This window comes from Mustela erminea, chromosome 17, assembly GCF_009829155.1.
Source record: "Mustela erminea isolate mMusErm1 chromosome 17, mMusErm1.Pri, whole genome shotgun sequence".
Classification (NCBI taxonomy): Eukaryota; Metazoa; Chordata; class Mammalia; order Carnivora; family Mustelidae; genus Mustela; species Mustela erminea.
The window spans coordinates 44,582,580-44,596,097 of record NC_045630.1 but is presented as its reverse complement, the minus strand read 5'-3'; the positions used below and the strand labels follow the sequence as shown (position 1 = coordinate 44,596,097).

The following is a 13,518-nucleotide window of genomic DNA, read 5'->3' as shown; positions in this document are numbered from 1 at the left end:
TCCTCAGAGTGAGGGGCAGGCCTGCTCTCGGAGGCTATCATTTTTACCCTGGTGGTTAACAGTCCTAATGAGTGAGATAATATGTTTGTAAACCCCTGTTAGCAGCAGGCATAAGACAAGTGTTGGGTATTAATCCCGCACACTGGTGGGAAATGCTACTCAACCATTAATTAGGCGGATGTGGGCAGAGCGCACCCACCAGATAGCCCCGGTGCTGAGAGAGCTTCCTGTCTGAGGGTGACGATATGGCCCCTGCCTTTGGAGAGCCCCAGTCTGATGGAGGAGACATTCTCTGTCCTGGGAAGTACCTCGGCCCAGGGTAAAGAGTGTTCTTGCAGACAAGAGTGCCTTGCAACGCGTACATTTACTAACCGTCTGTGAGGGCCCTTGGTGTCTATACTGAGCTATACTGAGCACGGGAGCGGGAAGCCCGTGGCTGCCTTCGGAGCAAGGTACGCGGTGATCACAAAGCAGTGTGACCGTGAGACGTGCAGGGGTCCCTGGAGAAGCAGCATCAGGGACTGTACCTGGAGGTCAGCTCTCTGGGTTTCCTGGGCACATCCCACGGACATGCAGCTTCTAGAGCCGCCACTTGATTTTACTTTCTTAGCCCCCTAGGTCAGACTGTGCCTTTCTTTCCCTTCCGCCCCCTTCATTACGCTGCGTTCGTACTGGGTGCTCTTGTGGCTCTTGTCTGGAGGGCACGAGCCCCCCTACTCTCCCCCCTCAGATTGTCTATTTCCAAGTCATTTGGGGGCAGAATGGGTCTCCAGCTAAGTGGGTCTGGGGCGAAGGGAGTGAGGAGGATGGAAGGACCAGTGAGAATCAGAAAGCCAGCCTTGGAGGGCTTCTGGAGGAGGGGAAAGAGGCTGATTTCAGTCATGAGAGCCAGGCTGTGGGAGGCATAAACGCTGGGCTCTCTGAGGGGTCCGAGGGGGAGGAGGAGGCAGAGGTGGGCCTATGCCTGGACACGTCACCTTGGGCTTTATAAAACGGACGTGATCAGGCCACTGCTGAGCCCAGCTCCCCTCTCTGTGGGTGTTCACCCTCCCAAGTAGCGCCTGGAGACCTCACTGAGCTCCGACCCCACCGAGCAGAGCTGAGGTAGGTGCACGGGGTGGGGTGGGGGGCGGAGGGCATCCACACTTGGAGAAAGGTCTGTCCAGCCCCAGTGAGGATCTCCAGGGAGGAGCAGGAATTTCCTTCTAAGACTGACAAACCTATCCCAGGCAGGCAAAAGGGGGTGCTGATCTTTCCTGATTATCACATTGGCCAGATGATTCTGGGGATGTCTCCGTGAATAACCTGACTCACGTTTATGAAACCAGGACCTTGGGGATCCCTTACCGTAGAAGGAATAAAGATAGTGAGTGAGCTCTGGCTGGGATGAGAGGCCACAGAAGCATTTGGAGGGAGCTGGGGAACCCCTCGGGGCTCAGGAGTCCATAGGACTCCTCCAAGCAGTTCTCCCAACGTATGGATGGTGAGTACAAATCAAACCAAAGCCCCCAGCCACTGTGCTCGCCCCCTATACTGAGAACCGGGGGTTACCCCAGGAAGGAAGCCACCCCACTTCAAAAGCTCTCCCACCACGCCCAGAATCTATTACCCACTAGGTAAAAAGCCTGCGGTAGGGGCACAAAAATTGTCCACAGCTGGTCAGCCTCTCCATCCCCGTGAAAGATGATGGTTTCTTTTCCAAACAATTCAACTCTACCACGTATGTTAAAGGCTTCTGTGCTGGGAAACGAACTGAGAGGAGTTAGAGGAGTGTGTGTGTGTGCGCACGCGGGCGCGCATTCTCACCTGGCCAGGTGGTGATTATCAACGAGGAGGAGGTGCTACAGGTGGGAGGAGCTTGGAAGAAGGAACACTAACCTAACCACACGGCCTGCCCACCCACCACCTTCCCCAGTCACCACCCTGCTTCTGCAGAGTGGCCAAAATGCTTCATCTAAAATGCAACACACATGCCCCCCTCGGGCTCTGCCTACTCTGGGATAAAGCCCCTCTGAGCCCCTCCTCCAGCCTCACCACTGTCTTTCCTCCCGCAAAGCTCGGGTGCTCCCGGCCCTAGCCGGACTGTGGGACAGCTCCCGCGCCCCCTGCTGGAAATGCCTGCCTTAATCCTGTATTCAAGCCGCCGATCCGAGCTTCTTCAGAAACTCAGCTCCGGAGCGCCCCCTGTGGCAAAGCCGCCGCCCCGCTCCGGGATGAGCTCCAAGGGCTCCCCCAGCTCCCTGGGTACCCACACGCCCCCTATCATTTCTGGTGTCATTTTGAAATGGTCGGCTAAGAGGACTCAATTTCTTGAGCTAGATCTTGGGGAGGGGCTGGAAACGAGCAACCCTGTGTCTTAGCACACCTGTGACCACCACCCCCCCAGCACCTAGAAGAGTGCCCAGCTGGTGCTGTGATGAGGAATGATCTCTGCACTAATGTGGACTGGGCACACGCACAGCCTAAAGCGATAAAAGAAATGGGTTTACACTGCTCTAATGATCTGATCCTGCCTCTTTAGAGCACGTGGAGAAAGCCTTGTCTGGCTTTCAGAGCATCCCAGAATCAAAGTCTGTAAGGAAAAGCAACCGAAGGGATAGTCGGTGACCAGCCTGATGCAATGTTCTTTTTCACAGAGAAGCAATATAGTCCAGAGATGGGAGTAACTTGCTCACGCCCCACAGGGAGTGGGGCAGAGCTGGGGCCAGGCTTCATGTTCTAGATCCCACTTCAGCAGTCTTCCTCTCTGCCCCGTGCCCAGGTCCTGGAGAGGAATGGGGGGTGGGGCAAGATCAAAAGTATGGACAGGGCTGAGCAGACCATTAGCAGCCCTGGGCACCTGTGATAGTACCTCCCCTCCCACTCGCCACGCCCCCCAGACCACTGAGGCTCCAGTCAACACCCTTTTTGTCCAGCCTTTGGACCTGCCTCCCCATCAGTTTGTCTTTACTCATGTTTGTTGGACAATCTCAGTGCCGGATGACTTTTTCAAAGGCAACTCAACCTGAGAGCGGGAAGGGCTGGGGTGGGGGCGGGGCCTGAGAGGGAAGGCAAAAGGGACCTAGTGAGGGCTGGGTTAGCAGCTCCCATCTCAGCGGCCAAAATCACGAGGTCAGTTCAATTCTTATCATCTTGGAGCCCATGAAGAATAGAATAAGAAGACAATTGACCTGCTGAATCAGGGAAAGTTTTTTCTCTTCCTTGTATTATGGACAATAAGACAATTTAGTGACAGTCCTCAAGGTTTATGTGAAGGGCTAGGAGGGAGAACAAGATGATTTCCTCTTTCTTCCTTTTTTCTTGAAAAATGAAAGGAATGGAGCCTCTTGCAGCAGGAGGGAGCTGGGCCAGGTTCTGGAAGGTGCAATCTCACAGGAGAGTTGGGCACAGGAAGTCCAGGATGTATCCAGAGCCCTGCACAGAGCTCCCAGGCTCCAGAAAATGTCTGGACCTCAGCGCGCTCCACTCAGTGGAGCTCCTTGCCCTGCTTGACTTCATCGCTCCCTCCTCACCCCTACACACTGCCCCCTCACTCTCGGGCTCTCCTCTTCGCTTCACATTGGGCTCTGTCCCCAACACCCAGCCCACAAAACCATGCACCTGGCTTAGTCCCCTCCCTCTGTCTCAGCCTCAGGACACTGACAGGACCTGGGCCTCCTCACCACGATGAACTCACTGGTCTCTTGGCAGCTGATGCTTTTCCTCTGTGCCACTGTCTTCAGGGAAACATTTGAAAAGGAGGCACCCATGGAGAACCCTGGACTGACAGGTATGCATTGTCTGGGAGGAAAGGGGGGAGTTGTTGCAAAAGAGAGGGAGGCTAGTCTATTGATGTGAGTTTCACACTGCATTTAATGGGAACCTAAGACTAACCCATGCAACGTATTTGGGGACCCCATTAATCTTGCAAGTAAGGGATGGCTTACTACTCTCTCTGGGCATCCGTGGGCCCCCCTAGGTTCAGGTGCTTGTTAACCACTGAGCTCCTTCGTGGTCTTCTCCCACTGTGTGCTCTGCTCTACACCAGCCACCTGTCTGAGCAGATCCATTGGGGAGGAATTTACTAGGCAAGTTTCTTTCATCAGTGATCTCGGGCCCTTTGTGGGGAATTGGGGAAAAAAAAAAGACTTAAACAAAAGGACAGATCCTTACTACCTGTCAACCTTATGAGTCCATGTGCAGCTGATTAGCTGGAGAAACTGAGGCCCAAAGATAAAGAAGCCTCCCCAAAGTCAACCAAATGCCACAGCATCCCAGCAGGTGCAAGAGCTGCCAACAGTGTGTTTCTGAGGGGCACAAGCCAGTCCCCGAGACAGAAGTTGTGGGTTTAACACCGCTTGGGGGACAGTTTCCTGGACAAACTAGCACGGGGCTTAGCCTCTCTGGCCCACAGTTCTGCTATGGAACTCGGAGCGTACCCTCTACACACCGGATACCATCCAGCCTGGAAGATAGCCCAGAGCAAAGAGAGTATGGCCCTGTGCGGGGGAGGAGGGGGTCCTTGGCCAACAGTGTCTTTTCTCCGGGATCAGGTATTCTTTCTGGCTGAGCGACGGTCCCCCACAGAATAACCCTCCCACAGCCCCAGGGACGTTGACCTGTTGGCTCTTTTTGGCAAATGGCTTTAGGTGAGGCCAGAAACAGTAAAGCCTGAGCAGTAATCCTACCTCAGGGATGATGGGCTTAGTCAGGAAGGAAGCCATCATCCCTCCCGGGCCTCAGCCAGGCCTGAAGCAAGTCAGGAGGGGCTTTCTAGAAAGACGAGCATTAGCTCTGAACCACGCCCACACTCCTCTTCTCCAAAGTATGCCAAGGCATTGAGGAGCAGGGCCCAAAGCCAACAACCCCCCCCCCCCAACACACACCCACTCACACACCAAGCCTCATTTCCACTAATCTCGTGCCACTATTGGCTGGGGTTCTCGTCTGCTCGGAGCTAGCGGCACTATTTTCCTGCCAAAAATTAGAGTGAACTTAACAAGCCTTTTGCATGTGAAGTGCGTTCCAAATTAGCCTTGTTAGCCCTCAGCGTGAAGGGGAGAGATTATACAGACAGTGGGAGAGGTGAGCAGGTCAAGGTGACCCAGATCATTTCCCATTCTTCAGGGAGTCTTCCTGGAGCTTAATAGGGGTCAGAGTAATTGGGGAGGGCTATGGGGCACAGTGGTCCTAGTTCTGCTCTCATTTCTGTAACTACAAGCTGTTCATTCACTTTTATATATTTAATAAGCATCCGAGGCCCTACTGCAGGCACGTCACTGTTTCAAGCAACTCAGAGCAAGAGCTGAATGAATATGGCTCCCACCGCCCCAGGGGCTCCCGCGGTGCAGAAGCCCCATGCAGAGACAGGAGGGAGGGCCCGGCAGGGAGCCGAGAGCGGCAACGCTGAGTGCCCAGCAAATACTGCAGCCTTATTTCCAAGCTCTACCGCGTTTGCTTCCAAAAAGGAAATAATTTAATATAAAAGATGTTTAAGATCATCCTGGAAAACCTTTGAAACCGAAGCTGTGTAGAAAGAGAGAGGAGCCATCCGAGCTGAGACGGCGGGGTCCTGCCTCGCCTTGCGCTCTGGGTTCCTAGAGGTCAAGGAAAGAAAGGCAAGCACAAGTTAGGGACGTGAGCCGGTGTTCCAAAGCCGTCTCACCCGGGCGCTGGCCTCACCGCAGCCTCTCTCTGTGGCTCTGTCCTAGGCCATCGGCTCGGACCCCAGGCCCTCCTGGCCCCGTGGGAGCAGAGCCAGCGGTGCGCGGAGAGGAAGGCAGCCGGGGCTCAGTCCAGCCCGCGGGGGGCTTCGCTGTGCCCGCCTCCCGAGAGCCCCGCGGGGCCCCAGCGGCGGGGCCTGTGCGCCCCCCGCAGCCGCCTGATCCCCGCCCCCCGGGGCTCAGTGCTGGTGCAGCGGGAAAAGGATCTGTCCGCCTACAACTGGAACTCCTTCGGCCTGCGCTACGGCAAGCGGCAGACTGCGCCCCCCGCGAAACTGGGCGGGGGCGCCTGGCGTGGCTGAGCGCGGGGTGCAGGTGGAGGGGCCGTGAACTTCAAACCCGGCCTAGGGAACCGGGCTTGCGGGGTTGGTGGGCGGGTAGGGCAGTGGGAAGGGGACTGGAGTTTCCGTCCGGAAGTAATAAAGGGAAAACTGCCGACACACCACACCGAGTGATTTGTGGTTAATTCCTGCGAGCAGCGCAGATGAGATTGTTTTCCTTCTCTCCTCACTTGGATCTTTTGCTGATTGTAAGATAGCTTTTCGCGTTATCAAGCACAGATAACAGTGCTTTTCGAACTAGAGACTCAAAGGACCAGACTGTTTTTTTTCCCCAGTCTGGGGCAGAGCGATACTTAACAAACACACACAGCGAATCACTAAAAAACTGAAAAATTTTTTTAAATAATTGAAGAGAAACCCAAACTGGATGCTGTTTCGGTGTTTCGGCAATATCGGGTTTCTGTTAAAATTTCTGAAGCTGTCTTCTTCATGCCTAGGCTTCTCTGATTGCCCACAGGTTACAACATTTTGCAGAGGGCCGTGAGCCTTGGCCCTCACTCTGAGCAGCACTGATCTAGGCCTGGGGGAGACGGCGTCTGTAAACAGCCAGCGGGACAGCTTGATCTGGAAGATGATGCCAACCACTGCCCTGTCCGAAGCCCCACAGTCAGAGCACTGCTGGGGCGCTCGGACGGAGGCCCTGATGCCCCACTCCGCATGCAAGGGGGTGTCAGAAATGGCCGGGCCGTCCATGCCCCTCCCTCAGGGAAAGCCGCGGATGGGTCCAGTTCTTTATGTGTATCTCTTTTCTGCACCCTTGGATTCACCCAGAGGGCTGGGCATGTGGTAGCCCCATTTTCTCAGGCAAGAACCCTGAGGGTCTGAAAGATACCTAACTCCCTGAAGACACACAGCCCCTGACCAGCCAGCCTCATCAGGCTCCCAACACCAGCACCTGGCTCCCCCGCTTTACAGTCAGCTCTGAGACTCCATCTGAGCCAGCCAGGCCCTACATCGGAAAGGTCAGTCTGCCTTGGAGGCCCCCCAGGAGAGCTGGGGCGTTGGTTGCTGCAGTAAGTGGGAGAGGCTGGTCAGTAGGGAAACTGAGAGGAAATCCACTCCTCCGCCCACAGGAAAACCCAGCCCTATTAGGCAGCCCGCACCTACTCCTACCCTGTTTGGTCTGGGATGGAACTGTTCTTTCCCAGAAGGATTATGGGGCCACCGGCATCCCGTGAAGCGCCCCAGTGTTCCACCCATTACAGAAACCAGGACTCCACTGAATGAAGGCGGATGCGTTGCTATAGCAATGAGATAGGCTGCCATGGGAACAGGACAACCTGCCCCACCCCCATCTCTACCCTGAAACCGTCTTCCAGGATCTTTCAAATTATCCCTGCTGCGGTGAGCTCCATCCTAGCGCCGCAGGACAGGGCCACGCGGTTGGTGTTTCCAAGGCCCTTCCTCCCCCAAACAGCCTTAGGATGCCTCTCTGTGCCTCTGGGAGAGGAGCCTTATCAACACCGATCTGAGAAGTGAGTTATCCTATTCTCTCTGACCCAGGCCTCTCTCTGAGGAAGACTGTGGGTGGGAAGAGGCTGAGGGGTCTCCAACATGCTGTTAGGCATCCCCGCTTTACAAAAGTCCCTGTGGAGCCCCCCTCGTCCTTCCTCACAGCCTTAGGTTTAGGCAGATAGGAGATAAGAGCATGCACGTGTGTGCGTGCACATGTGTGTGCACACGTGTGTGCCTGTGCAGACACGCGCATGCTGCTTCAGGGAGAGGCTCTTATAAGAGAAGCAAGCCTGTCTGTGTGAAAGGGCGTGTGGAAGGAGTAACCATGAGAGTCACATGCACGTGCATACACACGTGTCTGTGTGACCCTGTGTGTGCTGTGGGCCCCTCTAACTACATTCCAGGCTTTATCGAGTGCCCCCCAGGATGCCTGTTCTAGATGAGTTAGAACCCAGCTTCAGCAGGAGGGGAGCTGGTCCCCCGCTTCTTGCCCCAGGACTGCAGCCTGGAAGACTCTGGGCTTTCCAGATCTTTGCCCCGTATCTTGGGACAAAGGGATCTTCGGTTTCATAGGGTTCCCAGCCTGACTCTGCTCCCTAAATTGGAAGGAAGGTTCAATGCAGGTTGGAGGCTGTGAGGGGCTATACACACTCCTGGCCCCAGGGGCTCCCATCAGCCTCTCCAGACTTTCTGGGTGAGCCGGGATTGCTAGAGCACGGGAGCCCGTGGCATGGAGGTAAGCCTGCCTAGGGCACTCACACCCATTCCTTCCTGGGATCTCTGGACAGTCCCCAAGGGACCAATAATCAGGAGGGTCTGGGCTGGAGGAAGGGAAGGAGGCAGGGTCTCTTCCCAAGTTCCACCCCTTTTGGGAAACCTGTTAGAATAGCAGGGAGCTGGTCTCATATCCCCGTGGAAAGGCATAGGGGGGCAGTCATGTTTCTGCCTCGAGTATCACTCGTCCTATATTGACAAGGACCGGGCAAGTACGTGCAGTGTGCTAGGCTGCCCCCTTCGCCCTCACAGCAACCTCATGAGGTGCGCAATGTCATTCCCTTGGACAAAAGAGAAACTGAGGCTGGGGGAGGGTAAGGGGCATGCCCAAAGTTACATAGCAGAAAATCTCCAGAGCTGAGAGCTTGGTCCCCCACATTCTCGCTCCAAACACCACAGTCTCCCTACATACCGCTACGGTCCCTTTCTCTCCAGCCCTGTTGTGCGTGGGGCCACCCCTTTCCCTGCATGATCTGTCTTGGGGAGCAGGGCTGGCAGCCAGTGTGACACCAAACTGGTCCTTCTCCAGCTTTTTAAAAAAAGATTTATTATTATTATTATTTTTTTTTATTAGAGAGATGGAGAGAGAACACAAGTAGGCAGAGCGTCAGGCAGAGAGAGGGAGAAGCAGGCTCTCTGCTGAGCTGGGGCTCAATCCCAGGACCCTGGGATCATGACCTGAGCCGGGAAGGCACTCGCTTAACTGACTGAGCCACCCAGGGACCTCACCTCTTCAGCTTTGATAACAACACCGTCAAGGTCACCGAAGATCAGAGCAGGCCTCCTCCCCTCCAAGCTTCTGTCAAGGGCCAGGCATCTGAATTTTGCCCTTTTGTTCTCCTTCTCTCTCTGGAAGCGGCCTCTGCAGTCTTGGCATGACTTCGTCACAGGGCATGACGGGAGGCAAGTCCAGGAAGAGCCAGCCGGGCCTTCCTCACCTTCAGTGCTGGCTGCCAGTCTATAGCCGTCAGAGCCCAGTGCATCTCCGTGCTTGCCTCAGAGCTGGGAGCCCCGGGACAGGACACACAGCCCTCCGCCTCACCACCTTCTCAGGTTCTGTTTGCTTCTGTTTTCTTGAAAGCTGTCCAATATAGTCTCTCTCTCTTTTTTTTTTTTTTTTTTAAGATTTTATTTATTTATTTGACACAGAGAGAGAGAGAGATCATAAGTAGGCAGAGAGGCAGGCAGAGAGAGAGAAAGGGAAGCAGGCTCCCTGCTGAGCAGACAGCCCAATGTGGGGCTCCATCCCAGGACCCTGGGATCATGACCTGAGTCAAAGGCAGAGGCTTTAACCCACTGAGACACCCAGGCGCCCCTGTCCAATATAGTCTTAACTACTGTCCTTTCAGTGTGTTACCTCCACAAAACCTTTAAAAAGTACCACTTTGGACATATGGCTGTCTGCTCCCTCCCAAAGCCCCTTACGAAAGACACCAAAGGAACAGGGAGGTATGAATTCTCAAGGACAAAGAGAAGGGACAGGAAGCCGCAGCAAATGAAAAATAACGAGCAGATTTTGAAGATGGCAAGTAGACAAAGGGCTTGGCAGAATGAGGGAAGCTGCCACCTTCACGCCAGCAAAGGAGGTTCCTGAGGCACGCCAGGACAGTCTCAGGAATGGGAGGTGCTGTGCTGAATTCTGGACTGAAAATGGCAGAGGCAGCATGGGGGGGGGGGGTGCTGGCTGGAAATCTGAACACAGAGCGCTCAGACTTCTGCATCCCCCCTCTCCAGTCCAAACAGCCAGGCTACGCCCCGGGAAGAGGTTAGAGCTTCGTCCCTTGAGGACACAGTGGAGACCTTGAGTCATGGGGACACAGCCACCATGAGGTTGGAGCTGAAGAGGGTGGCTAAAAAGACAGTATGAAAGCCTGAGGATGTCTGTCCAGCCCCATCCCAAGTCTCTGTTCCCAGATGCAGGTAGCAAAGTGTTACCTTGCCAGAGAGAAGGCCCCAGAGAGAAGACCTCGGGTATGCGCATGGGAGGTGCCTGTCTTCATCCATCTGGGCGGCTCTAACAAAATAGTATAGACTGGGTGGCTTAGAAACAACAGAAATTTGGGGATGCCAAGGGGGCTCAGTCAGTTAAGCGTTTGCCTTTGACTCCGGTCATGATCCCAGAGTCCCAGGATCGAACCCTGCACGAGGCTCCCTGCCCAGTGGAGAGTCTGCTTCTCCCTCTGACCCCACCCCTCTTGTGCTCTCTCTCTCTCACTCACTCTCAAATAATTAAATAAAATCTCCAAAAACAACAACAACAGAAATGTATTTCTCACAGTTCTGGAGGCTGGAAGTCCAAGATCAAGGGGGCCCAGATTCACTGTTTGGTAAGGGTCCACTACCTCGTTCATGATGACTGTCTTTTTGCTGTGTCAATGCATGGCAGGAAGAAGAGACCTCTCTGAGGTCTCTTTTCTTAGGGGACTAATCCCACTCAAGAAGGCCCTACCCTCAGGGCCCTATCACCTCCCATCACTTTGGGAGGTAGGATTTCAACATACGACTTTGAGAAGACACAAGCATTCGGTCTACAGTAGTGCTCCAGAGAAAAGCCAGCTCAGAATCCCCATCTAAAGTGGGGTGACCTGGCATAAGCCTGCTGTGACACTGAATTTCTAGACCATGCCACCTGACTCTCAACCATGAACCGAGAGCCACAGAGTCCTGGGGATTTGCAAAAAACCTCATCTGGGCGGAGACCAAACCAAAGAAACACAAAGAACACAGAGACATCGTTTAAAACAAACAAACAAAAGAAAACAAACAAACTGGTCTGTAATTAATATCCTCAGGGGACATAAGAGATAATTCTACATCCATAAAACAAGTAGTGGATGCAATAAACGAAGAATAGTCAAGAATTAGAAAAGGCCCTTGGAAATATAAAATATAGGAGAAAAATATGCATAGAAAAATTGAGGAGTTGGGAACCTAAAGTTAAGGAAATCTCCTAGAAAGTAAATTAAAAAAAAAAAAAAAAAAACAGGAGAGGAGCGCCTGGCTGGCTCAGTCAGTTGCGATGCCTTAAAAATAAAATCTTTAAAAAAAAAGAGAGAGAGAGAAAGAACTCAGGAGATAAAATATACAATACTTAGAAAACAAACAACTTGCAGTATGCTACTAATGCGAGTTCCAGAAGAGAGAAGAGAACATAGGAAGGAAGAAATGATCAAGGAATCAAATGCAAGACAGTTTTCCAGAACGAACGGAAGCACATGGATTTCCAGATTGAGGGCACGCGCTGAGCCCTGGAAGAGACCCACACCAGGCACCAGGGATCGGTGGCCCACGCCCCCAGAGATAAAGCCACAGGAGCGACTAGACTCAAGAGTGGCACCAGACTTGTGAAAATCTGAAAAACAACTTCCAATTTCAGAGGGAAAATATATTTCAACCTAGAATTCTATTCACACCCAAACTAGAAAGAGGAAGCGTGGAACGGAAACATTTGTAGATGAGCCAGGCCTGGAAGCGTTGTCTTATCTGGCAGGCTCTCTCGGAAAGCTCTAAGCGCATGCTCAGTTGGCAGAAGTGCAGCCTGAGGACAGGAGCATCCCCCACCCCAGCCTGGATGCAGTGGGTAGCCGCCAAGAGCGACCCAGGCCACGGTGTGCCGCCAGGGGGCGCCTCGGTGGCTCAGGCGGTTTAGTGGGCCCACTCTTGGTTCCAGCTCAGGTCAGCTTGAGATTCTCTCTCTCCTTCTGCCCCTTCTCCCCGCCTCTCAAAAAAAAAAAAAAAAAAAAATAGTGTGCCGCCAGCCTGGGAACTGGGAGCTTCCAGGAGAAAATCCCACTGATGAGTTCGTGAACATGGCACGAGGCAGGGAGGGGGTTTGGAGTTTGGAGGACCCGGGCGGAATTCACAGGCTCATAGGAAAACAAGGAGTGAGAAGAAGATGAAGGGGTTTTCAGTGATGAACTTAAGGAAAAGCAAAAAATTACATGGGGGAAGGAATTGCCTTATACGCTGTGAACAATAATTGAATTATAATAATGTAAATCCTGACTTCTGATTTTGTCAAAATTGGAGGGGTGGAGTATGAGAGAGAGAAATCTTCATCTGCCATGAAAGGCGATCAATAAATAATGTATGAGATAGAAAAAATTAAGAAACGGAAGGAGGAGCATAACCTTGGGAAGTATAAAAGACCGACAATAGCAAATAGCCCGGCGAGTCCAAAGGTGGAGTTGTCTCAGGAGGCTCAGTCGGTGAAGGGTCTGCTTTCCGCTCTGGTCATGATCTCCCCGTCCTGGGGTCCTGGGATAGAGCCCTTGCTTTAGGCTCCCTGCTTGGCAAGGAGTCTGCTTCTCCCCACCTTCCACCCCCACTGGTGCTCTCTCTCGAATAAATACATAAAATCTTAGGAAAAAAAAAAGGGTGTGCCTCTGTGTAGCAGGACTGAGGGCTGGCGGGTGAGCAGTGAGGGGACAGAAGGGGGCTGGGGACTGGGGCAGGACTCATGACTGCTAGGTTTCATTATCAGCCTTTTAGTTCTATTGTTTTTTTCTTAAAGATTTTATTTATTTATTGGACAGAGAAAGATATCACAAGTCAGCGGAGATGCAGGCTGAGAGAGAGGAGGAAGCAGGCTCCCTGCTGAGCAGAGTGCCCCACTTGGGGCTCGATCCCTGGACCCTGGGATCATGACCTGAGCGGAAGGCAGAGGCTTTAACCCACTGAGCCACACAGGCGCCCCTGGTTTGTTTGTTTGTTTGTTTGTTGTTTTTTAACTAGAGTGTTTATTCTTCTGTAAGAGATGGCTGGCTCAGTCCATAGAGCATGTGACTCTTGATCTTGGGGTTGTGAATTCAAGTCCCACATTGGCCGTAGAGCTTACTTTAAAAAAAAAAAATAGATGGAAGGTAGGAAAAACAGAAGGGAGGGAGGAAAAGAGGGAGAAAGGAAGAGGTCCATTTTCTAGGATGGTGTTCATGGGTATTTTTTCCCTAACAACCCTGCCCCACCCGAGCTATCCTCCTGCCTGTGACACATTAGCACCTAAACCCCTAAGCACCTTCCATCAGACACTCAGCCTGCATCACCACGACTGTCCCCACCACCACCACCACCACACACACACACACACACACACTCTCTCTCTCTCTCTCCCTCCCTCCCTCCCTCCACTGAGAGCTCCTTTATTTGCACGCCATCCTCTGGCAAAGGGATCTTTCCAGTTTAAGCTTTTTTGGATAATGAAACAGAACTCCGTCACCATTTGGGGGAAAGCAGTTTATGAAGCTTCT

The 13,518-nt window shown here is 53.1% G+C and overlaps 1 protein-coding gene across 4 annotated transcripts; it reads left to right on the top strand.

Annotated features, from left to right (window-relative positions):
• Window positions 1-3: 3 nt before the first annotated feature.
• On the top strand, window positions 4-6,133 carry KISS1 (KiSS-1 metastasis suppressor). Of its 4 annotated transcripts, XM_032319222.1 has the most exons (6): window positions 4-452; window positions 1,059-1,104; window positions 1,277-1,847; window positions 2,057-2,244; window positions 3,629-3,769; window positions 5,691-6,133. In XM_032319222.1, the coding sequence occupies exons 5-6, from the start codon at window positions 3,667-3,669 to the stop codon at window positions 6,002-6,004; spliced, it is 417 nt and encodes a 138-aa protein (XP_032175113.1). In that variant the 5' UTR covers window positions 4-452; window positions 1,059-1,104; window positions 1,277-1,847; window positions 2,057-2,244; window positions 3,629-3,666; the 3' UTR covers window positions 6,005-6,133. The 4 variants fall into 4 exon arrangements, with proteins under 4 accessions (XP_032175113.1, XP_032175114.1, XP_032175110.1 ...); XM_032319223.1 differs by lacking the exon at window positions 1,059-1,104 and having other exon boundaries at window positions 1,329-1,847; XM_032319219.1 differs by having other exon boundaries at window positions 4-1,483; window positions 1,732-1,847.
• The last annotated feature ends 7,385 nt before the right edge of the window (window positions 6,134-13,518 follow it).